Source organism: Mesoplodon bidens, assembly GCF_964165515.1.
Source record: "Mesoplodon bidens genome assembly, chromosome: 6".
NCBI lineage: Eukaryota > Metazoa > Chordata > Mammalia > Artiodactyla > Ziphiidae > Mesoplodon > Mesoplodon bidens.
In genome coordinates this window covers 13804397-13830326 of record NC_138162.1, presented here as the reverse complement: position 1 = coordinate 13830326, position 25930 = coordinate 13804397, and the positions used below count along the sequence as shown (strand labels likewise).

Sequence of the window (25930 nt, the reverse complement as noted above, 5' to 3'; positions counted from 1 at the left end):
TTTTTGGCCAGGACACCAGCTTTGAGACAGATGTCCCCATCACTAGCTGGGCCAGACCTTTCTTTCTACACACATCAAGGAAGCAAGTCAGCCTCATGACAGGTTGTCAGCAGCGGGGACGAGAAAAAGAAGCCCTGACACGTTTGTAGCCTATCACGTGTGGCAAGATGCCATTACACTACAAAGCACTAGGGCTTGGGTATCATATTTGGGCCTCGTGAAAACTTTGTGAGCTGGGCAGGGCCAGGCAGGATGCTTCCCTGTGTTTGTAAATGAAGAGGCTGAGGCATGATGGGATACCAGGTCTGGACTAGGGGTGGGTCTGGGTTTTCTGATATACTGATCCCACTGGGCCGTGCTGCTCCGTCACCTCTTATGTGAGCAGCATCCTCACAAATGCTGGCTAGAGAGGACAGGCAAGGCTGCTGACCCATTTCACAGATGAGAACCCTGAGGGTGTGAGGCGTGAAGCCCATCACAGCCTCGGCAAATAGAGGAAGAGTAAGCTGCAGGGAAGCCTGGTGGGGAGAGGAGTGGGGGACCTGCCATGCATCTCTGAGAGGCAACGTGCAGTCTCAGGGCTCTGGAAAGACGGGCGAGGGTCCCTACAGGAACTGGTTGTGTAGGGACCTCCAAGGTGAGAAGACAAGCATGGGCCGCAGCCAGGCCAGGTCAGGTGGGCAGTGGTGCCCGGGCCTTTCTCTCTCTAGCCTCTCCTGTGTAGCATCTCCTTTGAGGTCACAGAACTCATCGAGGGAGGCAGGCCGGGGCGGTTCCCCCATTACAGACAGAAGACTGAGGCAGAGAGGCATGTTCCTGCCAGCACACCAGCCTTGGATGCCACCTGCAAAACTGGCAGCACCACCCAGAGCTCACAAGTCACCACCAACTCCCACAACCAGACCCTTTATGAAAAGTGCAAAAGAGATTTTTTTAAAATTTTTTCTTTGGTTTTATACATATAAAAGGACAACATCTGCGGGTGGCTCAGCGGTCCTGATCCATCAACTAGAGATGTGGTTGCCTTCGTTCATCGGGCGACACGGGATTCTGGAAATGGCCAAGAGTGGGGCCCCCAGGCAGGCAGCGTGGAGAGTCTGTGCCCCTCTCCTTCTCCACGCTCCTTCCAGCTGCCTCTGGGAGCTAGGGACCTGGTTTCACCTGGAGGAGGTGGAGGGGCACTCAGCTGGGGGAGGCGCAAGATGCAGGGCCTCTGCGTGGCTCTGCGTGGAGGGCAAGCAGACTGCCGGGCCCTGGGTGGCAGGTGCCGTGCGGGTCAGCTCAGCCCACCTGGCATTACTGAAGGTGAATCAGGAAACTGGAGGGCATCGGGCTCCTGAATGTTTCCAGACCCCCCGCGGCACTAGGCCTCATCTGGCCCAGGAGGCCTAGAGTCAGAGACTCTGGGCTGGAAGGAACCATGAAGGTCTTCAAAACCACCCCTCCCCCCATTCGATGCCCTCCCCGCAGCATAGCCCCCTGGTTTTGCTTGTTCACCTCCAGTGCTGGGGAACTCGGTCCAGGCTGGGACAGATTGAATTCGCACTGGCACCCTGTCACTTCCACCCCCTGGTCCTGGTTCTGATCCCAAGCAGGACGAGAGCAAGCTCACTCTCCATGGCGGCCTGCAGAGGCCTTCCCATCCCTGGAGCTTCTTTGCTGAGGTCCCACACCTCCAGCTCCCCATCCACGTCCCAGCCTGGTCCCCACACCCTCCCCATCTTGGCCGGAGTCCATCTCAACATTCAGGGCCGGGTGGCTCTCAGAGCTCCAGTGCTGCATGGTCAGTGCAGGGGGATCAGTCCTGCACCACCTCCTTTGGGACCCTCTGCCTTTGTGGGCCCAGTCCAAGGTCCTGCCACACTAAGGTGATAGCTAGCCACGGTCAATCTGTCAGCTCGGCTCACATCATGCCAGCCGCGGCCCATCACGGTGCCTTGGGATCTTGGGCGCCAAGGGCAGGACCTCAGTCACCTTGCTGAACCCCCGTCTGAGCGGGTGCTCCCTTGGGACCCGGGTGCGGCTTGCTCGGCCCCTCCTGCCCTAAGCGTTTGTCTCCACGATGCACTTGAGGAACATGGTGTCGTCCTTCACGTAGGCATGCTTGGGCGACTGCAGCTTGTTGAGGGGGAAGAAGAGCGGGCAGCCGCTGGCCACATTGGTTTCGCTCTGGGGCCGCTGGAAGGATGCTGAGTTCAGGTCGGGCCGGAAGGCGTCGATGGCGTGCTCACGGTTGTTCTGGTCGAGCAGCATGAAAGTGACCTGCGGGGCGGGGGCCGGTGGGAGGTCAGGGGCAGGGTCTGTGCCTGTCACCCGTGCAGCCCCTCTAACCCTGAGCTCACACGGATCAGGAGTCAAAGAAGCACGTAAGGACCACACATGGCGTACAGGAAGAGCCCGGAAACGGAAGCACCTGGTACGTGAGCAGGCTTCAGCGGTGTCCCATGATTAGAGCTCAGGTGTTCTAACAGGAAGGGGGAATTCAGATGCCACTGCCAGTGGCTGTTGGGGGCTAAAGGGGGGACTAAGCCGGGACAAGGAGGCTGGACTCCATAACCCAAGATGTCCCTTCCTGCACTGAGATGTCTGCCTGATCCTTCAAACACAGCTGGACCCTCCCAGGCAAGAGCAGACAAGCCTTCCACTGAGCGGATGGCAATCAACACCCTGAAACACGAACCCAGCTTCTGGTCTGTACAGGGGCCCTATGTGCCTCCGAGAAGCCAACGATCTCAAAGTGACACACAGCCTCCTCCCTGGCACACGTCACTGAAATGCCCATCGCCCACGGCAGCCGTTCTCGAACTTGGCTGCACTTTAGAATTCCCTGGGAAGGTTTGAAAATTCCCGATGCTCAGGCCTCACCATCTATGGTAGTGAGACCCAGTCATTAGTATTTTGAAAATCCCCCCAGCACATATGGGAACCACTGACCTTCTGACTCATAGCCAGACCACTGTGGCACTACCGCTTCCACCCCACCCGCTTGCCCTATCTTCCTCCACCCCAGCTGAGGTGTGGAGTCCACACCCTCCCCTTCCCTCCCCCACTCCCTTGCTGCCGCCATTCACCTGCGGGGAATCCCTGCCACAGTCCCACCTCTGGTGGCCCTTTTAAGCACTTTTAACAAACTTTATTTTTCAGAGCAATTTTAGGTGCACAGCAAAATTGAATGGACAACACAGAGATTTCCAAGTACATATCCCCACACAACCTCCTACTCTGTCAACGTCCACACCAAAGCGGTACATTTGCTACAGTTGATGAACCTATGTTGATGCATCATATTCACCCAAAGTCCCCAGTTTAAGGTTCATTCTTAGCATTGTACATTCTATGGGTTTGGGCAAATGTAAAGGACGTGAATCTTATCATTATAATATCATTCAGAGTATTTACACTGCCCTAAAAACCCTCTGCGTTCCACCTATTCATCTCTCCTCCCCTCCATGAAATCCTGGCAACCACTGATCTCTTTACTATCTCCACAGTTTTGCCTTTTCCAGAATGTCATATAATTGGAATCATACAGTATCTAGCTTTTTCAGATGGGCTTCTTTCACTCAGTAATATGCATTTAAGCTTCTTCCATATCTTTTCATGGCTCGGTAGCTTATTTCTTTACAGCACTGAATAATATTCCATTGTCTAGATTTACCAGAGCTATTTCTCCATTCACCTACTGAGGGACATCTTGGCTGCTTCCAAGTTTTGGCGATTATGAATAAAGTTTCTGTAAATATCTGTCTGCAGGGGTTTTGTGTGGACGTAAGTTTTCAACGCATTTGGGTAAATACCAAGGAGTGTGATTTTCTGGGTCACATGATACAAGTAGGTTTAATTTTGTAAGAAACCGCCAAACTATCTTCCAAAGTGGCTTGACCATTTTATAGTCCCACCAGCAGTGAGTGGGAGTTCCTGTTGCACCACATCCTTGCCAACACTGGGTGTTGTCAGCGTTTGGGATTTTGGCCGTTCTAAAAGGTGTGCAGTGGCATCTGCCTCCTCCTTCCCTTTTTCTGACAATGTTGTCAGTTCAAGCTATCCCCACAGGACCTCCTCCAAGAAGTTTGCCTTATTCAGCCACCAAGTGAACTTCATCTCTACATGTCTTCCAGGGTCGCTGGTCCAAACACTTTAGCTCCTAGACTCAGAATGCAGCAAAGAGCCTTGGCTACTAGATGTGAACTCAGGCTCTTGTTTTATGAGGGGAAACTGACAGCACGAAGGGCAAAGGGACTGCCGAGGTCACACAGGCAAGTTCATGGCTAAATCAGGACCAGGACCGAAGTTTCCTCCACGCCACCCCCACTGTCCCCCAGGCCCATACCTTGTTCCGGAAAGGCCACGGCAGCAGAGCATCATACTCCCCTCTCATGATCACGATGAAGAGGGACATGTGGGTCCTCTTCCCCGTCCCGTCCCCATTCAGGTAGAGCCGCAGGCACAACTTGTATCCGTACTTGGCAGTGTAGAAAGCTGAAATGAGGAAGACAGAGTCAGCGCCGAGGCAGCTGGAGAGTGCTGGACTTTGCAGATGAGGAAACTGGGACTGGCAGTTAGGCATGCCCAAGTCATGGCTCAAAACTACAAAACTGGGACTTCCCTGGTGGCACGGTGGTTAAGAATCTGCCTGCCAATGCAGGGGACACAGTTTTGACCCCTGGTCCGGGAAAACCCCACATGCCGCAGAGCAACTAAGCCTGTGCGCCACAACTACTGAGCCTGTGCTCTAAAGCCCACGAGCCACAACTACTGAGCCCGCGCGCCACAACTACTGAAGCCTGCGTGCCTAGAGCCCATGTTCCGCAACAAGAGAAGCCACTGCAATGAAAATCTCGCGCACCACAACGAAGACCCAATGCAGCCAAAAAATAAAAACAAAAAAATGAAATCTGGGGATGGAGCTCAGCGTTCTTCTCCGTTATAGAGCATCAAATCTTGGAGATCATCTGGCCTGGTGGCTGTCAAAGGCCATCAGAATCACAGATTGCCCCTGGAGCTTCTGACTCAGTAGTGCTGGGGTGAGGACTGAGAATTGGCATTTCTAACAGGGGATAGAGATGCTGCTGGCCCTGGGATCACACTTCTGATTTAACCAACCTGCATTCTGTAGTCGGGAACCCAAGCCCAGCAAGGGGAAGTGGCTGGCCACAGTGTCACAGTGTACTGGGGGCAGAGACAGAATTAGGGGCCAGGCCTCCTACCTCCCAACATGGACTTCTTTCTGCTGCCCTAGGCCAAGGGGCTGGGGTCTCCTGGAGGCTGGGAGAGAGTGCGGCGGCTCACAGTGCTGCCGGCCACCGCTGGCAAAGGCCCCCGGGATGAATCATCCCCTGGTGATTAGGCCCAGGGGCCTGTGGGCTCTCTCCCTGGGCAGCTGAAAGAGCCATCCGAGTGTGGGTTCCAGTAGCCGTCACCATGAGGGCCCTTCTGGGAGGGGCTGAACGGGGACAGGGTGTGGAGGGCGTGCGGGAAGGAGTGGAGGGGACAGGCTGACAGTCTGACTCATCTGGGCCCCTTGTGTTTTGGTAGAACAGGAAGCCAGAGACACTGCTTGCTTTTTCCCTCTCTGGAAAGAAGCCAGGACAAAAAAGCTTACGTGTAGGAGGCGAGGCCACCCCCTGAAGGGGCTGTCCCTGTTCCTGAGGAAAGGGGGCTGGCTTTGGGACCCAGCCTGCTCTGTGGTGTGGGGCAAGCTCCCATGCCCCTCTGAATCCCAGCACTGTTGACCTTGGGTGTGTCAGAGGAGCAGATGGCCAGGAAAGGCATGAGGCTGGAGCAGGTGTGAGTGGTGGTTAAAACTGCCATCGGCAGAAATCCTCCTTAACGACCCGCCCGTTTACTTAGAGGCACACGAGTGAGGCCAGGGGAAAAGCACACAGATTGGAGCACAAATATACACATTGTTACATAGACAGCTATCAGTTAATTAAGAGAAACAACAACCCAGTAACTGCCTACTTGATGCAAGACATCGTGCCAGGCCCAGGGGCCCCAGAAATGACTAAGAACTGCCCCAGTTTACACAATACTCAATCACGAGCTCCCCACAGTGGTACACAGGAGTTCTCCACTTGTCTTATTTCAGACCACTGGGGTCTCTGAGGGCAGGGCCCCATGGTATTTACCTGCGAAAGTCACCCTGGGCTTCCCTCGCATCTACACACACTTTGGTTCACAGCATACTCTCTTTCACAACAGATACCCACACAACGTAGATCATTTTATTCCTAGTTGCAGACAGTGACGGATGTCCAGGTATGCCTGGTGCAAACAGCCCCTGATCCACGCGGCTGAGCAGGGAGGGGCCTCCTACCTCTGCGGGCCTGGTAGGGCCAGAGGCCTGAATGGACACTGGCCTAACTGGACACAGCCCGCCTGTCAGAGTGCAACACCCACCCACCCACCCCCGCCCGCCTCCCCCAGCTGGTGTCTGTGCCCCCGGGGAGGCCTTACCTGGGGAGAAGAGGCTGACGGTCCTGCCGCAGGCTGACTCATGGCACCGCCTGGTGACACTGGTGACCTTCCATAGGAAGGTGCCGTCGTAGGAGGCCTCTTCCATGAGGCGGAAGCCCTGCTCCAGCTTGCTCAGGGCCTGGTCTTTCTGGGCCAAGGTCTGCTGCAGCTCCACCACCTGGGGCGGGGAAGCCCATTCAGCCAGGAGCACCAGAACCCAGCTTGGCGGTGGGATGGGGACAGCAGGATGTAGAGACAGAGCTGCCCCGGAATTTGCTTTCCTTGCCTCCCTCAGCCATGGGCATCTGCCTTTGTATATGCTGTCCCTCCTGCCTGGGATTCCTTTCCCTTCCTTGTCCACTGGCCAACTCCTGTTCATCCATCAGGAGCCTGGCTCACAGACTTCTTCCTCTGCAAAACACTTAACCACTGCCCTAGCTCAGCTGGTTTCTCTCTTTCATTTTCGATCTTATAGAGGCTTTACAACCATCCGAGATAAATTTTTCTGCCTTTCCAACAGGATAGATGGTCTCCCCTATCAACAGCTGGGTCCATGCTCATTTTATCTGTGTCCATGCCTTGCACAGTGCCTGGCACGTAAGAGTAGAGCCAGGAAATTCGTTAATGAACTGAAGACACAGTCACTGCCCTCGGGGAGGCCATCACCTTCCAACTGGGGCAAGAGTTACATAAATAAATCCTTTACTTCGCCACTCAAACCCAGTGCCTGGCTCTTCTGGTAGGTTCCTCAACTGACATTTGAAAGAATACAAATTTATTATTGGGTGTACTCAGGTAGGGAAGTCAGGAATGGAAGTGAGTGTCCTTAAAGAAAATTGAATCCCTAATTTTATGGATGGGAAAGTTGCAGTGCTATGACTTGCTCAGATCTATACAGCAAGTTAATGGTGGACTTGGAACTAAAATCCAGGCCTAACTCAACATGAGACGGTGAAGTAATGTTGCTGCCCCCCCCGCAAAAGCAACATTAACATTGTGACTGGCTATATTAAGAAAAGTATAAGCTCTGGAACAAAGGAGGGGACAGTCTGGCGCAACCAAGAACTGTCAGAGAAGTGCATTATCTGGTGGTTTGGGACCACCACTCTGAGTGTGTGGAATCCTTTAGAGGCTGAGCCAGAACATATGAGGACAGCATGAAACAATGTGCTCTGATGAAGTGGTGAAGGCACTGGGGGTGTTTAGCCTAAAGAAGGAAACAATCAGGATATTATTACTGACTGCTCATCTCTGAAGGGCTTCCATGGGGGCTAGAAGTCAGATGTTTTGGGGGCCCCGAGGGGCAGGGAAGACACAGGAGGCTGATTTTAGTTAAGTATGAGGGAGAACTTTCTAGCGGTGCAAAACGTCCAGCTGTGGAATGAGTTGCTTGGGGTGGGAATAGTCTATTGCAGAAGTTCAAGCAAAGGAAAGGAAGCACTGGACGGGGGAGTTTGACCTTGACTATAACTTCTGACTCGGTCCTCTTCCTAGAAGGTTTTGGGATTCAGAAGAGATATTTTTGGAGGAGGAGCGACTGGTCTGTGCAGGGAGAATACTTAGGAGGAAGGCTGGTCCTCTGCTCTGGAGACAAGATGGGGCGGCGGGGGTGTGTGTGCCTGAGCTGCCTCGAGGGTAAACGTGCCTCCCATGCTCACCCTCCGTTCCAAGTTCAGGATGTGCTCGCGGTCCAGCCGGCTCTGGTGGATGGAGGCGGCCAGGGCCAGGTGGGAGGCCTCCACCTCCTTGTTGAGGACGGCGACAATGTTCTCAAACACGCACAGCTTCCCCTCCAGCTCAGTCAGGAGCTTCTCCTTCACGAAGTGCTGCAGGGCCAGCTCCTCCTGGCTCTCGGAGCAGGGGGCCCGGTAGCAGTCCACCTCTAGGTCCCCAGCTGCCTCCACAGCCCCCTGCAGCTGCAGGTCTGACAGATTCTGCTCCAGGGCCATGGGTCCGGACCCCAGGCCAGAGCCCAGCTGGGCCTTCCACTGTTTCATGAACCCTAACAGCAGGTTCAGGTGGGTGGCCTGGGAGGTGACCTCATGCTCCTGCATGAACTTTGGGCCCCCCTGCCAAGAGAGTGGGGCTGATCAGTGAAAACAGAGCGGGAGGGAGGACCAGGGAGCAGTGGAGACTCCTGCCACCAAAGGCTGCCAAGGGAAGTCGTATCCATTCACCTGGCCAAGGGAAGTGTACAGCAAGAGGGATTTGGAGAAGGACCCTGGCATCAGACATACCCATGGTGAGCTGTGTCCATCCCAGCCTCCAGAGCAACAATTCTGCCATGGCCTTGAGCACACTGATGATTCAGGACCATGGAGAGAAGCAAAGGGGTTTTTGGGGGTGCGGGCGGTGGTCATTTTTGTGATGCTACAATGCCCAGGTGAGACATTAAGAAGAACGCCCCTGAGTAGGAAGATGATTTACTAGTGATTTTGTTGCTTGGGAAAGTCATGTAAGGTATATCCAGAGGCGTAGCTTGATGTTGTGGGAACATCCCGGAGGGGCTGAGTGGGAAGGTCTGAGACTGTAGTGTACAGATCTCCTCTCTCACACTCAGATGCTTACCTTGAAGGAGCAGCCAACACCTGCAAAGGGACACCCAACTCCAGCCTCAGCCACCTCAGGGTGATCCTGGAAATAAGAACCATGTCACTGGATGTTATGGGGGTCCCAGTGGCACTGGGGCTCTCCGCAAAGCACCAGCATCCACCAGGCATGAGCTGGGCTGGGCCACAAAACTTTGCACATGCTGTTCCTTCTGCTTCAGCCGTCCTGTAACCCTCCTTCAGAACAAGAGCAGGGCCCCTGCTGTGATCCTGGGAAGCGCTGCCACCTCTCCTGAGGGTACATGTTCCACTCAGCCCTGTAATCATCATTTACTTTTTGGTTGCCCCCACTGGTCTGGGGGCTCCGTGAGGACCCCTAACAAGCAACTTGACAATACTGTTAACCTATGTATAAGTCTGAGGAGTTTACAAAATGCTTCCATAGTCATAATTCTTCCTAGGGTCCCTAACAACACTTGGGGGTAGCAGGGTCGGTTTTTTGTTCCCATTTGATTGATGAAGAAACTGAAGCTCACAGAGCGGCAGGGATTTACTCAAGGAGGAACAGCTAGGAAGCAGCACAGCTCCAGGGATCTTCCTACCCCATATCTCTATCTCTTATCAAGAGTAAGCCCAGGGCTTCCCTGGTGGCGCAGTGGTTGGGAGTCCACCTGCCGATGCAGGGGACGCGGGTTTGTGCCCCGGTCCGGGAGGATCCCGTGTGCCGCGGAGCGGCTGGGCCCGTGAGCCATGGCCGCTGGGCCTGCGCGTCCGGAGCCTGTGCTCCGCAACGGGAGAGGCCACAACAGTGAGAGGCCTGCGTACCGCAAAAAAAAAAAAAAAAAAAAAAAGTGTAAGCCCAGGAGAGACTGGGAGAACATTTTTTCCTAGACATAGACCTGGAAAGGGCTTATATCCAGAATATATAAAGAACTCTTACAATTCAATAAGACAAACAACCTAATACAAGATGGGTAAAATACTGAACAGATACTTCACAAAATGAGATACACAAATGACAAGCCTATGTAAAGATGTTCAACATCACCGGTCATCAGAGAGACGCAAATTGTAACGAAATGCCACTGTCCACTCACTGAATGGCTAAAATTTACAAAGAACGATAATATCGAGCTTTGGTGAGGATGTGGAGGAACTGAAACACTCATAGGTTGCTAGTGGGAATGCAAAATGGTACAACCGCTTTGGGAAAATCTATGGAAGTATCTCATAAAGTTAAATCATACTTACAAAGTAACTTACTTACAGACCGTGCCTATCAAGTTATCGGACAACCCACACATTCCACGCCTAGGAATTTACCCAAGTGAAAATATGTCCAGGTGTATGTAAATGTTCACGGCAGCTTTACTCATAATAGGCCCACACTGGCAGCAATCCAAGTATCCATCAACTGGTGGATGGATGAACAAAGTGTGGTATATCCATACTCCAGGACACTGCTCAGCAGTCAGATGGACTAAATGACTAATATGTGCAATAACATGGAGGGACCTCAAAACATGCTAAATGAAAAGAGTCAAACACCAAAGACTACATACTAGGATTCTATTCTTATAAGATTCTAGAAAAGGCAAAACTATAGTGACAGAAAATAGACCAGTGGCTTCCTGGGCTGCAGCTGGGGGAGACTGACTAAACAAGGGCACAAGGAAGCTTTTTCTGGTGCAGAATCATTCACCCTCCTGACTGCAGGTCACACGACTGTATACATTTCCCGGCATTCATCAATCTGTACACTTAAAATGAGTGAATTTTGTTACATGTAAATAATATCTTGATTTTCCAAGAGCTTTGTTGTTGTTTTTAAGAATAACCTCATGGGGTGATGTGAAGGGAGATTTGGATGAAAGGACGGGAGGACAGAGGTCTTTTGGGCTGAGCAAATACAAAGCCACACTAGTTATTATTCTCTAAAAGTAAAATAAGTGAGAGCTGTGGGCTTAATGAGTACAGTTGGATTGGGACACAGAGCACAGCCCAGCAAAAGGCCACGCCCCACTTTGCCCCATTGCCCCGGGCTTCAAGCACAAGTTACTCCCAATAAAGAACAGAAAACAGATGTTTTACTGGGGAGGGGTGGGTCGCCTTGTCAGGGAGACTGCAATGGCTTTGGAAAGTGCCCTGTGATGCAGCCTCTCCCAGCAGGTAGCTTCCCGACATGAGGGAAGGATGGAGGGCCTGAGGCCAGTGAGGAACCTGGCGAATGCACGAGGGGTCATCTCTCAGGCCCTGAAACTCCCTACGAGCCCATGATTCAAATCCTCTGCAGTTTCTAACGGTATATGCTTGAAGTGAGAGTCAGAGGGAGGTAAAAAGTGAAAGTGATAAAACTAACGGCGGGAGTCCAGAATCGCCCACAGGTGGAGGGGCACGTGTTCCTTTGGCAGCTGAGCCCTGTGGTGCTGTGTCTGTGCAATGAAAGCCCATGCAGGCTGGCAAGTGCTACATGGGTGGAGCGGGCATCCTTATTACCATGTACAATGGGAGTGGGCTGGGACCAGCCTCTCACGTCTGGCAGAGGAGGGGCAGGGGGTAACTTGAGAGGCCGCTGGTGGCCAGCCAGGCTGCCCAGAGTCCCACCATCAGTCACACAGTCTCTCATTCCTTGGGGGGCTTTCCAGGGTTAAGGGGGTGGGCTCTGGAGCCAGCCTGTCGGGGTGCAAAGTGCATCTCTGTCACTTCACACACTAGCTGTGTGGCCCTGGGAGAGTTATTAACTTCTCTATGTCTCAGTTTCCCAGTCTGCAAAATGAGGATAATAACAGAACTCCCCCTTATAGAGTTATGGTGAGGATTAAATGCCACAATACATGTAAATTCTGACATGACTGACCTATCGTGCTATAACAAAATACCACAAGCTTATTGGCTTAAAACAACCCCCATTGAGACTTCCCTGGTGGCACAGTGGTTAAGACTCTGCACTCCCAATGCAGGGAGGCTGGGTTTGATCCCTGGCCAGGGAACTAGATCCCACATGCATGCCGCAACTAAGGAGCCCACCCACGTACTGCAACTAAGGAGCCAGTGAGCCACAACTAAGGAACCCGTGAGCTGCAACTAAGACCTGGCGCAACCAAATAAATAAACAAACAACAACAGAAAACCAACCCACATGTTTTGGGTTGGCCAAAAAGTTCGTTCTGGTTTTTCATGTCATGGAAAGGCCCGAACGAACTTTTTGGCCAGCCCAGTATTATCTTACAGACCTGGAGATCAGAAGTCCGAAAAGCGAGCAGGATCGTGCCCCTTCTGGAGGTCCAAGGTGAGCACCTGTTTTCTTGTTTTTCCAGCTTCTGGAGGCCGCCCGCATTCCTTGGCTCAGGGTCCCTCCCTCCATATTAAAAGCTAGCAGCAGAGCATCTTCCAATCTCGCTCTGATTCTGATTCTCTTGTCTCCCTCTTTTGGGGACCCTTGTGATAACAATAGGCTCACCAAATAAGCCAGTGTCATCTCCCCATCACAAGATCCTTAATTTAATCACATCTGCAAAGTCCCTTTTGCCATTGTTATGGGCTGAGTAGTGTCTCCCCACCCCAAATTCATATGGGGAAGTCCTAGCCCCCATGAACATGACTGTATTTGGAGACAGAGTCTTTAAAAGAGGTAATTAAGTTAAAATGAGGTCATTAGGGGGGCTTCCCTGGTGGCACAGTGGTTGAGAATCTGCCTGCCAACGCAGGGGACACGGGTTCGAGCCCTGGTCTGGGAAGATCCCACATGCCGCGGAGCAACTAGGCCTGTGAGCCATAATTACTGAGCCTGCGCGTCTGGAGCCTGTGCTCCACAACAAGAGAGGCCACGATAGTGAGAGGCCCGCCCACCACGATGAAGAGTGGCCCCCACTTGCCGCAACTAGAGAAAGCCCTCACACAGAAACGAAGACCCAACACAGCCATAAATAAATAAATAAATAAATAAATAAAAATTTATTTTAAAAAAATGAGGTCATTAGGGTGAACCCTATTCCAATATGACTGGTGTCCTTATAAGAAGAGAAAATTAGGACACAGACATCCAGAGGGAAGATGATGGGGAGATGCTGGGAGAAGAGGGCATCCACAAGCCAAGGAGAGAGGCCTCAGAAGAAACCAACTCTGTCTAGAACTTCTTGCCTCCAGAACTGTGAGAAAACAGATTTCTGTTGTTCACACCACCCAGTCTGTGGTACTTAGTTACGGCAGCCCGAGCAGACTAATAGAGCCATGTGAGGTGACATATTCACAGGTTCTGGGGATTAACGTGTGGACATCTTTGGGGAGCAACATTCTGCCTGACGCGGCGCTCAATAAATGTTACCCATGATTAGTAGTAGTAGTACTATTATTAGCAAAATTATTCCTATGGATTAAGCACTGCCCTTGGGACATCTTTTTCCTTTTGCTAATGGCTGTCACATACACGCATATCATTTAATCCTCCCGTCTCAAACTCTTAATAACTAATTCTGTAAAACCCTATTTTCCCACTGGATTTCCTTGGGGGTGGGTAGGGGTAAGGAACATCCCTAAATGCATTTGTATTTATACAGGACCAAAGCATTTTTGTAGGTTACCTCATAGGATCCTTACAATAATCCTCTGAGGCAGGCAGGGGGGGATTAGTTTCACCTTAATACAGGGTGGGAAACCTGGGCGAGCAGCTTGCTCCACGGCACACCAAGCTTGCACATGTGAGAAGCCGACTGAATCCGGGTCTCCTGTCCCCCAGTTACGAGCCCTTCCGGGCTTGCTGCTCTCTCCACACCTGCGTGAGCACGGCCCCATCAGATCTCCCAGGGCCACGAGGAGGAGGTCGGGGCTTTGAGGTTCTGCCTCTCTCGTGTAGGTGAGGAAGCTGAAGCTCAGAGATGGCCGGTGACTTGCAGGATGCAAGCTTGGGGTGAGGCTGTGGCAGAGGCCAGGGGCCAGGAATCTACATCCAGGGTCCTTCCTCCTCACCAGGAGTCCTCACCTTGACTAAAGGGTAGCCTCATCTGAAGCCCAGGGACCGAGGGGACTGGAGAGGGAAGGGGCTGGGGTCACAGAGGAAGAACGGGGCATCTGTCCTGAGCCAAGCCTGTGCCTGTCTGGTGCCACAGGAGGCCCCTGTGTGAGCGGTCTCATTGCTTGCAAACTGCTAAAAATAAAATTCGCAGTGGAATTTCCTCTGAGGAGGAAACAGAGAAAACAAAATCCCAGCCCTGAGGGAACACTTGTCCTTCTGTCCACATCGGAGAAGTCTGGGGGTGTGTGGTGTTCCCAGCTTCCCTGCTTACCCAGGCCCTTTGTGACGGGGTCAGCAGAGAGCTCCATCAAAGGGCCCCCACTTGGGGACCTGGGGGCCTCCAAGAATGTAAGTGTCAAGAGGGTGCCGGGAGCATGAGAGCTGCCTCCGTGAAGCTACTGCACAGAGCGGAGGGTCTGCAATGTGCCAGGCACTTCCCATGCTGCTGTGCTGGGCACTGAGGCTGGCCAAGGTCTTGGATGCCTGGAGGGGCTGTTTTTGCTTGGGTCTCAGCTAGTGCTGAGGGAGAGGCACTCTACAGTGACAGGGTGGACTTCGGTCCGCTCGCCAGTTCCTGCCCACCTCTGTACCTGAGTCAGTTTCCTTTCTGGCAACCTCTGCTTGGCTCGACTGCCACCTCCTCCAGGAAGTCCTGCCTGATTCCCCTAGTTGAAAGTAGTCTTGCCCATTCCTGTTTCCACAGCATTTGGTGGATTCCAGCACTTAAGGCTGACTGTGTATTTAAACCTGTGTAAAACATTTGGGGGTGATCCACCATCTGGAGGCAGCAGAGAGGAGATGTCAGCAGCCTAAGGGGCAGGAGTGGGAGCCTGGCTCTGCCCCCCCTTTGCTGTATGACTGGTGCAGGCACACCTCTTCACTGCACCTCGATATATTACCCACTGGTGAAATAGGGGTATCACCACTGCCCATGACACAGGATGTCACGGGATCGATAAGGTTACAGATGCAATTGTCAAGCTCAGAAGTGTAAGGGGGTTCATTTCCAGGCATTACATTTCAAAGGACACAGATATGCACAGAGGCTGAGGAGAGACTCAAGAGGGACGTGGTCAGCGTCCTTCCACAGACTCAGGACCACCTCAGGGGACAGGAGGCGGACTGACTTACTTTTTGTGGCCCCAAGGGAGACAGACTTCAGCTCAGTACAAACAAAGAGGAAAGTGGTACAACAGTTAGTTCCCCATGGTGGAAGTGGTGCTTTCGTGCAGTAATGAGCTCCCTGTCACTGGAAGGACACAAAGCCACTTGGCAGGAATCCAGTACAGAGCGGAAATTGGACTAGACAGCTTGACCTCCTATCATTTTCTGATTCTAGAATAATTTAAGGCGCTCTTGTAAGCCACTGGCAGCAGATGCCAGCTTGCTTTTGACCTTCCTGAGTGACCTCAGAGGGAAGAGAGTGAGAGAAACAATCCCATTCACAGGGTCTCAGGCAGACAGAATTGACTGCTATTTCCCAGCCACCGGGTCGTCCCCTACTTCATTGTCACTCCTGTAGGAAGGTCATTCTAGGCAAGAACCAAGTCTCTAACCAGGTCAACAGTTATCCTTTAATATCTGCTTCTTACATGAGCTAATCGGTCTAGGGCTTTGAACACTTCTTAGAGAGACATTAATCTAATGAAGTCAGAGGAGGGGGACAAACTGATAAGCAGATGGCATGGAAAGTGTTGCAAGAATGGGCACCTCGGGGCTTAGCTCAGCTGGTCCCCGGCCTGGCCTGCCCACCGCACCTTCACTTCCCAGGTTTCCCCAGATGCACAAACTGCAGAATCACCACGTATGCAAAGTGTTGATTTATAATCAGCTGCTTTCCTTTGGTCAAAAGTCCCCCCAAAGTTCCCATTGGGTCAGAAGCTGAAGGAGTCCCTGGTCTTTCCACTTGTGGCTTTGCGCAGGTGTCAGACCACTGGCTCACGCCACCCCCCAGCTTTCCACTGGGGGTGTACCCTCCTCCCACTCTGTAGCCTGTTCCAGTGCCTGTAATTCCATCATAAGAGTCACTTCATTTGGTTTAAGGCAGCAAGTTTCAAACTGTGCTCTGCAGGGCCCTAGGAATCCCCAGTGTCTCTGAGGGGCTGGGACAGGAGAAGGAAGTGGGGTAACCAAAAGGACAGGGCTCCAGGCTCCCCTTTAATCAGAACGCTTCTACCTTCATCTGATTTCACATTAACAAAGATGAAAAAATTAAGACTACTGGGTTGAGAGATATTAAAATATCTCATCTTTATGTTATCTAAGATTTGTACAATGAATCTGTATTCATTTTGTTAAGAGGCAAGAATAAAACAAGTCAAAACAATAGTCCTGATGCCTTCAGACAGGCAGGTGCCTTAGAAAGCATCTAGCCCATGTCCTCTCTTTCGAGGGTGGAGTACAAAGATGCTCAAATAGGGAGGCTTGGAAATTTATTCCATGGGTGTTAATCCTATTAGCTCGTAACCACATTGTAGAGTAGAAAGTTCTGGGGAAATGCACTGGATCCTTACTATTATTCCCTTGAGGACCTGCAGGGGGAGAGGGTTGCTGACAAGAAGACAGGAAAGCCCTCAAAAAGACAAATACCGTATGCTAACACATATATATGGAATTTAAGAAAAAAAAATGTCATGAAGAACCTAGGGGTAAAACAGGAATAAAGACACAGACCTACTTGAGAATGGACTTGAGGATATGGGGAGGGGGAAGGGTAAGCTGTGACAAAGCGAGAGAGAGGCATGGACATATATACACTACCAAATGTAAGGTAGATAGCTAGTGGGAAGCAGCTGCATAGCACAGGGAGATCAGCTCGGTGGTTTGTGACCGACTGGAGGGGTGGGATAGGGAGGGTGGGAGGGAGGGAGACGCAAGAGGGAAGGGATATGGGAACAGATGTATATGTATAACTGATTCACTTTGTTATAAAGCAGAAACTAATACACCATTGTGAAGCAATTATACTCCAATAAAGTTGTAAAAAAAAAAAAAAAAAACAGCTCTGGTGGGACAGGAAATTCCTCCAACTCTCCGCAGGAGAGGGGCCAGAGCGGAGAAGGGGTAAGAAGGTGTGGAGACCTGCCTGCCTCTGGTTCCACAGTGGGAGGGAGAGCCGCCCTGTCAGCCACTGACTGGCAGTGGGACATTGCAGGTGCTGGAAAGACCCTGCACAGTCAACCTGGCATCTTCATTTTACAGGTGGAGACAGGGGAGTCATCTCAGCCATGCACTGAATTATAGAGCCATCCTCAGACACCAGGCTCCTGACCCCTGGGCCATGGTTCAGGCAAGGGTGGAGCTTTGGTTGAAAGGAGCCGGTGCCTCACAGTGTGGACAGTGCTGGTGGCCAAGTTGGCGAGACCCTGGTCATGAGGGAGCTTTGCAATGAGACGCCCCTGTGGGTGTCGGGGCCCATGTGTAAGAGGGGGTTAGATTTACAGCAGGGATTCTTAAAGCTTTGGATTCACAGACCAATACCAGTTTGTTTGCTTTTTAAATTAGGAGATTAACATAAAGATTGCCATTTTAAAATTTTACTAAATAAAGGCTTTACCCCGAATTCTATCACCAATCACGATCATTTCCTTTATACAAAGACATGAATAGGAAGGGCATCATCTCAGAGTAAAGGTTGACTCTATAAATGGAAAGAATTTAGTTTTATAAGAAAAACTCATGACAATTTCCTTATTTTTTTTTATCATTTTTGTCATGAACTGGTGGGAATGGACCAGGGCTGGTAAACATGTGGGAACCTCTGGGCTGGACAGATGACCTGAGAGGGTTCTTCCCCAGCTCAGAAGAGCTGGGGTTCTAAACTGATGCCTGAGGGTATCTCTTTGGCCCCTCACACTACCAGAGTTGCATCTTATACCTGGAAGCATGGTTTGGCAGAGCCAGAGAAGTGAGATGAGGATGGCCTGTCCCTGTCTGAGGGCAAACAGGGCCAGAAAGAACTGTCTAGGTCAAGAGTTGGCCAACTTTTCCTGTCAAGAGCCAGATGGTGAATATTTTGGGCTGTGAGGCCTCTGTTGCAACTATTCACCTCTACTGTTTTAGGACAGAAGCAGCTACAGGGACTTCCCTGGTAGCACAGTGGATAAAACTCCATGCTCCCAATGCAGCAGGCCCAGGTTTGATCCCTGGTCAGGGAACTAGATCCCATATGCATGCCGCAACTAAGAGTTCGCATGCCACAACTCAGGAGCCTGCCTGCTGCAACTAAGACCCGGCACAACCAAATAAATATAAATAAATAAATAAATAAATAAATATTATAAATAGAAAAGCAGCCATACACAAGGCATATATACATAAGTGAGTTGTGGCTGTGAACCAATATAACTTTATTTAGGGACCTGGAAGTTTGAATGCCTTATAATTTTCATGTGTCACAAAATCTCATCCTCTTTTCAATTTTTAGAAACCTTTGAAGTGTAAAAACCATCCTTTGCTCGTAAGCTGTACAAACAGGTGGCAGGCTGAGTTGGGCCCGCAGGCTGTGGTGTGTTGACCCCTGTCTAGATGCTGTTCTCACCCTGAGTCTGTCACAGGTCGGCCAGGTGGCTTGGGGCAAGTTGCTTCCCCACCGCGAGTGTCAGTCTCCTCACTGCTGACAAAAATGAATTCAGTCTAGACTCAGACAAAGAAGGAGCCATCTGGCAGGGACTAGGTGGGCAGATACCTACTTGGCCTCTTCCCCTGCCAACAGAGACAAATGACAGACAGTCTTTCCTGGCAGTGCCAACTTACCTGCTCCTGAGACAGAAGGCTTCCTGGCCTTTCGGATGGTGTGTCATCCCCTTTGCATTTGGGACAAATCCGATCTTCACCATTCCTGGGGACACATGAACAAATGCCACTAAGTGAGGCATTCACGACTCCATGGCACCAACCTCCGTCCCCAGAGTTCCAAAAGCGTAGGCCTTGCCCAGTGTGGCAGCTGACACCAATGAGCACGCAGCTCCACAATCCCAGACCCAGCATTCCCAAACCAATGTTTTCCTGTAGTTTGCAGTGAGCTTCTCTGGCAGCCAAACCTGATCTGAACTGACTAGAGGCTATTAAAGCCCCTACTTATCCCACTTAGTGTGAATATTTAGGTTTCCAGAAATATTCATTGCTTAATTATAAGGTGCATCCCCAATCCCCGCTGGAAGAATTACATAGTAATGCACTGACTTGCTTTTCTAAAATCTGAAAAACTTCTGCATTCCAAACTACATCTGACCCCAGGGGTTCAGACAAAGGACTGTGGATGTGCAGCTATATTAGTTCTTCTCAGCTTCCTCTATTTTATTTTGGTCTCTTATTTTTAGTAATTACAGATGACCATGGCCTCTCAGAATAAGAAGGGACCTCCGAGAACACCTAGCCTGAGGTTCTTAACCAGGAGTGGGTGCTAGACTCTGAATGGGGTGACACATGGGCCTATGTGCTTTAGCAAAGCTCCCAAGCCATCTGATCCTCAGTGAGAGCCACTGGTCAGGTCCATTTTACAGGAAGGAGAATGAGGCCTCAGAAGACGTATGGATCAACCAAGGTCGAGTGAGGCAGGGGCAGAGCTGGGCAGAGCTCTTCAGGCCTCAGGCCTGGATCCCTCTCCCGCCTCTGCCAGGATTTGGAAGAACAGCGAAGGAAGCCAAGAGACCCATTGCAAAAGCCTGAGATGAAGCCAGGATGGTAAAACCAGTCAAGCTTTTCTCCTCCCCCACACGTGCCCTTTTCACCACCACCTCTCCCCTCCTTCTCTCAGCCTCCTCCTTTGTGAAAGCATTGGAACTCCTCAAGCTTGCCTGAGAAGTTTCCCACCTTCTTAAACTGTAAAGTCCCAAACAAAGGTCATGCTGGGGGTGCACGGCAGTTTAAGAACACATCTGCCAGGAAACTGACCTGGGGCAAACTGACCTCATCTGTCCATTAGGCCTCATTGTCCTCATTTGTAAAATAGGGTAATAATAGTATCCACCTTTCCAAGGCTCTTCTGAAGACACAAGGAAAGAGGGCTTGGCACACAGTTGGTACATAATAGTTGCTTAAGGTGGGATACTGATGATCATATTCATGTCACACCTGAGTTATTTGTATTTTAAATATAAACATACACATATTTTAATATATAATATACAATGTAAATTATATACGTATATTTTATAAACATGCAAAGTGTGTGCATTATATATAGATATTTATATGCAGATATATACATATTTTATATATACATACATAAATATATAATACATGAATATAGTAGATATTTTTGTCCCCTTTAAAAGCATTCCCAGCAAACAGTCTGAGGTGATGGGTGATATTGTGGAAGAAGATATATTTGTACAGCAGTTTGTCATTTACCAGGGAGTTTATATTCATTATTACAAGAATTTTTTGGAATGTTATTGACTGGGCCTTGTAACAATCCTGGGAGGTAGAAAATCACTTTACAGGCATTTTACAGACAAGGAGGCTGAGTCTTCAAGACATCAAGCAATTTGCACAGGCCACACAGTAAGTAGCCCAGCTGGACCCAGAGGCTCTCCCCCTGACCCCGGATGGCCTTCTGCTAAGGGAGCTGACGTTTTTCTGTGGCTACTTCTCCTTCCACCAACAGTCAAACGGGGCAGTGTCCGGGACCGCGAGGAACAGGTGTGGAAGCTGAGGCCAGAGAGGTGAAGTCACCTGCCCAAAACCACGGTTCCTCTCACCCTTGCCTCCCGTGATGGGTCCCTCCCTGGCACCTCCGTCCCACCCGCCTCTTCTCCTCCGACCCCTCACCTCACGTTCTCAGAGAGACAGACGGCGCAGCAGAGGGGCCTGGGCTCTGGTGGGTCCTGGCAGACGGTGGGGGGGCACCCAAAGGGGAACTCGTTCTCATCGGGGGCCGGGCGGGGGCTGCTGGCCGAGCCAGAGGCCATCTTGGGGTCCCAGGCTGGCTGGTGGGGGGGCCCTGTTCAAGCTCCTCTGGGGAGGGGACCAGCTCCGTGGAGTCTGTGTTGGGAGAAGAGGTGAGTGCTGGCCGGGCCACCCTCTCTGATGAGCAGAAGTCTGATGATTTTATCTTCTCGCTGGCTTGTGTGGTTCAACGTCACAGCTGAGTCACAGCAGGGATGAGACAGGAATTACCCTTTGTGGTGAAAAAAATCCCCTGGATGGTGACTGCAGGCTCTAGGAGTGTCCAGTCATTCTTTTGAGCAAGAGGGAGGGAAGGGCGAGTCAGAGAGAAAAAAGAACCATGTCACGGACTTTTAGGAACCACAGTTAGAGTTTCCCCTGTCGGAGGACCTCAGGCTGCCACTGGCTTCCTCCACTTCCTCCCCAGGGGAAAGGGGCAGAGAGAGCCCCAGTCGGTGACTTGTCTATGTTCCCTGGAACCTCCGAGCAGCCTAGGATACTCGGTGTGGGTGTTCACTGCCCCAGTGGAAATCCCCAGGGTTCTGGAGTCAGGTCCAAAAATGCAAGTTCCATGCATATTAGCTCTGCCCTGTCCAGAGTATCTTAGGTAAAAGTCACTTTTGCACAGAGGGTCTCGGTTACCCCATCTGTAAAAAAAAAAAGAGGAATTGCAACAGGATTCTCTCCAAGACTTCTCTGGGGTCTAAACTTCTGGGACCCCATGGCCAAGGCCAGCAGGAAGGCTTCTGATGGCCCAGCCCTGCCCGTGGCGTTCTTCATCAGTATGTGTGACACCTGGCCCTCCCCTCTGAAGTCCAAGGCCTCAGGACCATGGACTGCTCAGGGCCCTACCTCCATGGCCCCACTCAGGAAGTCATAGGTGGCCACAGACTCGGATCAGGCGCCACCACTTCCTGGCCCTGAGGAGAACAAAGGTCTAAATAAATACAAAGTCACGAGGAGTTGGTCTCAGCAGCCAAGTGGGACGCAGATCCATGGTTGTGTGGGAAGCGTGGCTCCTGGCACATCTACCATGCCCCAGGCAACGTTTTCCTTCCTATTCCTTAGAGCAACCTGTTAGGAATTCCGCAGGCATGTGGAGGCACAGAGGAGCAAGATGCCTGGTCCAAAGTCACCCAGCACCTGGTGGTACAGCATGATGACCACCAGGTCTGTAGGACTCTAAGCTCTGTGTTCTTCCTCCCATTCAAGAGAGGCAAAAACAAGGGAGCTTGGTGGAGCCTACAGAGCCCAGGGTGGAGTCAGAGCTTCTAGCCTTTGTTTTCTCACCTACCAAATGGAAAAGATGATCACTCCACATCTTTCTATTCTGCTGGGTTGCTACTCAGGGTTTTGCAAACTTTCATAGTAGTTTCAAATCACAGGCTTTGAGGTCTAACAGATCTGAGTTGGGATCCTGAGTTCATCACTTACTAGCTGTGGGTCCTGGGACAAGGTCAGTAACTTCTCTGCACCTCAGTTTCTACATCTGCAAAATGGGGTTAATATTAATACCTACTTCACCTGACTTGTAATAACTAAATGAGATCATGGGTGAAAGCATGGCATGGTGCACGGCCCAAGTGAAGTGCTCGAAAAGCTTTGATATTGATGCTGGCCACAGCCCTTCCAGCTCCTCAAGGTCACGAAGAAAGATTAAAATGGTAAGTTATGCTTATATAGTGTTTTCACATCCATCAGCTTTAGATGAGCCTCACAAGTGGGCAAGGCAGGTCAGACGTTGTCCTCTGACCCTGGTAAATTCAACTGTCCACCTTCCCGGGAGCGATGCTGAGTCTGCCAGGGGTTGCTGGCAAAGAGGGCATGGCACCCTACCCTACTGCTGCGGTGGAAATCAGGACCTCCACCCTCACCTGGGCCAGCCCTGACCTGGCCCTCTCAGCAAACGACCTTGAGGCCTACTTCAGAGAAAGGCTATCAGAAAGCCACTCACTTAACCACATACCCCAAACCTGCAAACTTCCCTGCGTCCCCACCTGCTCCCTCCTTCCCTTGGTTTGGCACAGGAACCCAAGACTTCTCTCTCCATCCAAGTTCTTGGGTCCCTTTCTCTCTGCTCCCTTTTCTCTCCCCTCTGTCTTCAATGCCTCCCAGCTCCTTCCTATCAGCAGCAAAATATGCGCAAGCTGCTCTGATAATTACAAGTGAAAAGTAACAGGTACTTTTAGTGCTGTGTTAAGTGCTTTTACAGGCACCATCTCATCTAATCTTCACGTGAACCCTATGAGGCAGGTATTGTCATCTTCATCCCCATTTTACGGAAAAGGGAACTGAGGCCCCAAGAGGTTCAGTGACATGCCCAAGGACTCCCCGATAGTGAGCGGGGACTCGGGAGCCCTGAGCCTGTGTTCTAACCACACATGGTGCTTTAAAACGCCCTTTACCCTCATTCCACCTTCCTCTCCAGCATCTACACCTTCTCACTTTAACATAACTTCTAGAAAATACTGTCTACACGGGCGCTCTGCATCATCACTCCAATCTCCATGGAACCATCTCCCCAAGGTTCTCAAGGTCGAGGTTGCCAAATGCCCGGGGCTTGTCCCAGTTCCTATCCAACCAGCCCTGTGGCCAGCATCTGACACGCCTCTTGGCGCCTCCTTTCCAGTTCCCTTCCTTGCTGTGGCTTCCTGCACCCCTTCCGTGCTCCCCCCCGCCCCCACTTCTGTGGCTGCTCCTCCCTGTGTCTCCTTGACCCCCTTCTCTTCCACTCTGAACCGCCACCAGCCCCATCTCCGCGGCCCCACCCGCGGGGCCCGAAGATGCGGAGTCTCTGCGCTGCACACCCGCGTCTCCCCAGCCTTCCACTTGTCCTTCGGGGCGCAGCGGGACCAGACCCCACTTTCCCTGGGAGTCCCGGTGGGCCGCCCCAGGATGAGGTTGGGCTCCCAGCTTTGCGATCCTACCGCGTCCCGCAGCTGGAGCACAATCCCCCCCGCCCGGCTCAGTGATGCCGGATGACCTGTCCGTGGCCCCCAGCCCCGTTCGTGCGCCCCCCGCGGGCTGGTGACGGCCGTCTCGCCACCGCCACATCTCCGGATGCGTGCGCAGCGATGGGAGCAGAGCGGCGCCCGCGACTATTCAAGGATAAGCCACCGCAGGGCTGCCCCGGGCGCCCGCAGGAAGGGCGGGGGCAGCGAGTCCCGGGCAGGGCTCTGCAGCCGGGATTCCAGGTCCCGGAGGCGCGCGGGGGGCGGGGTGGCCCGCACTTGGGCAACCCCCGCCCCAGAGAGCTGGAGCCGGGCTGTCCCGGGCGGGGAGGGCTGGGGCGGCGGCCCGGAGCCTCCGCAGCCCCGGGGCGGGTGGGGGCGGGGTGCAGTGCAACCAACCTTGGCGCCGCCGCCGCCTCCCAGCGGTCCGGCGGGAGCTTCCGGTGGCGCGAGGACTCGGCCCAGGCGGCGGAAACCGGGGAGGGCAAGCCCGGGGTCGGTTCCTGCAGCCGGAGCCGCCTTTCCGAGGCGGCCTCGGGGGCGGGGCGAGCGCTCCCCGATGGGGAGAGTAGGCCCGGGGCGGTATCCACGGCGTCGCAGGCTCTGTTTTTCCACTGAAGACTGACCTTCTGTTCTCCTTCTCCCCGCGCGAGTTCCTGGCACGTGTGTGGGACTCAAAGTATTCGCAGACTAAACGAACACGGGCCTGGGACTTGAACCCCCATCCTGTCCCCTGCCTGCCTGCAATCCCGCGTGGGGTGGGGCGAGCAGCAGCAAAACCCAAGTCTTAGCCCTCTTAGATTCCTGCAAAGATCCTAGCACAGTGTCAGGCTCGTCCAAGCTTATTGGGTTGGAGCAATCAGCGAAGAGGTGTAAACAGCGGTTCTGAAGGCACGGCGCTTCCACAACACTGGGTGTTTTCAGAAACTGTTTCTGGTTTTGTCTAAACACACACACAGCCACTTATTCCTTATGAATTTTGTGTATATCAATCAAAATAGTTATGGTACTTAGTGTTGGGATAGAATTTTTGTCTAAAAGGTACAAACAACCTTTATTTTTGCGAATTTGATAAAGGCTCCTTCTCCATCAAGACCTAACATCTGCAGGACTGTTAGCTGAGGAAGCAGTGAGCCTGCCTACTTTGTTGGTTTTGTTTCCTTTTTGTTGCTCAGAGGCACCCATTACATTCTCTATGTATCAGGGTCCCATTTTTTGTCTTGACACCAACTGGAGTTGGGAACTGTGTTTTACTCCTTTGGTGTTGCTTGTTTTTAACCTGGGATGTATTTAAGCCTCTCACTCACCTGGGGCAGAACTCCCAGCTTCTGCCTGAGGAGCTGATGCTGCAGGACAGACTCCTCCTGGAGAAAGGAGGGCCTCGGTCCTACCTGGAGGGGAGGCACCTGCCTGCAGACAAGCAGAGGGTCTCAGGGCCTCCAAGACAGGCAATCTGTGGGACACTGACCAGAGGTGGCCTCTGTGGTCAGGTTCAATTCTAAGAGAAAAGGATTTAGAGCTTTGAGTCTCTGGTTTAAAAATTCATTGATTCTCAGTGCAGTGGGACCTCTAAAAGCCCTTCTCTGCTCCCACCTCTCTCCCACCCACCCCCTTCCTCCCTGGCCCAGGCCAGTGTAAGTGAGCAGGCAACCTGACTTTACTGTCTTCATGTGCCACATCCTGTTTTCAGATTAATGAGCTCATTTGGTGGAAATTTACCAAGGGAAATAGTTTAATTTTGGAAAGTACCAAAAACTTATCTGTAGTCACTCGACTTATTTTTGGGGGCTCTTGAAATAGAGGGGGCATCACCAGAGGACCTCTGAGCACTCAGCAAGTGGCAAGCCTGCAGAAATTGAAAGCGGAGCCCAGTGAGGCTTAACCTGACTCAGAAAGGAATCGAAACCCTTTGGAGACCACTCATCTCTACCCAGTAGAAAAAAATTTTTTTTTCCAAAAATAAGTTTAAGAAGAAAAGTAGTCCATCTGGCTAAGGCCTAAGATCTGGTGGTATGAACCTGGGGCCATGATTGGGGAACAAGAAAGCACACACAGGGAAGTAGGGAATG

General features: G+C 51.8%; 1 protein-coding gene across 5 annotated transcripts; it reads right to left on the bottom strand.

Annotated features, from left to right (window-relative positions):
• Positions 1-923: 923 nt before the first annotated feature.
• TRAF1 (TNF receptor associated factor 1) lies at positions 924-24281 on the bottom strand. 5 transcript variants are annotated; one of them, XM_081237404.1, is made up of 8 exons: positions 24261-24281; positions 20794-21557; positions 18775-18859; positions 9028-9093; positions 8118-8528; positions 6460-6637; positions 4331-4479; positions 924-2262 (listed from the first exon to the last, which is right to left on the bottom strand). In XM_081237404.1, the coding sequence occupies exons 2-8, from the start codon at positions 20931-20933 to the stop codon at positions 2044-2046; spliced, it is 1248 nt and encodes a 415-aa protein (XP_081093530.1). In that variant the 5' UTR covers positions 20934-21557; positions 24261-24281; the 3' UTR covers positions 924-2043. The 5 variants fall into 5 exon arrangements, with proteins under 5 accessions (XP_081093530.1, XP_081093529.1, XP_081093527.1 ...); XM_081237403.1 differs by lacking the exon at positions 24261-24281 and adding an exon at positions 23894-24186; XM_081237401.1 differs by lacking the exon at positions 24261-24281 and adding an exon at positions 23838-23895.
• Positions 24282-25930: the final 1649 nt, after the last annotated feature.

What these genes read in the sequence shown, in the direction of transcription:
- TRAF1 (XM_081237404.1), bottom strand. Translation starts at nt 20,933, where the DNA reads ATGGCCTCTGGCTCGGCCAGCAGCCCCCGCCCGGCCCCCGATGAGAAC. An exon ending in TGTCTCTCTGAGAACGTGAG is followed by an intron (nt 18,860 to 20,793) that starts GTGAGGGGTCGG and finishes ATGTGTCCCCAG; the next exon opens with GAATGGTGAAGATCGGATTT. An exon ending in CGTGGCCTTTCCGGAACAAG is followed by an intron (nt 2,263 to 4,330) that starts GTATGGGCCTGG and finishes CCCGCCCCGCAG; the next exon opens with GTCACTTTCATGCTGCTCGA.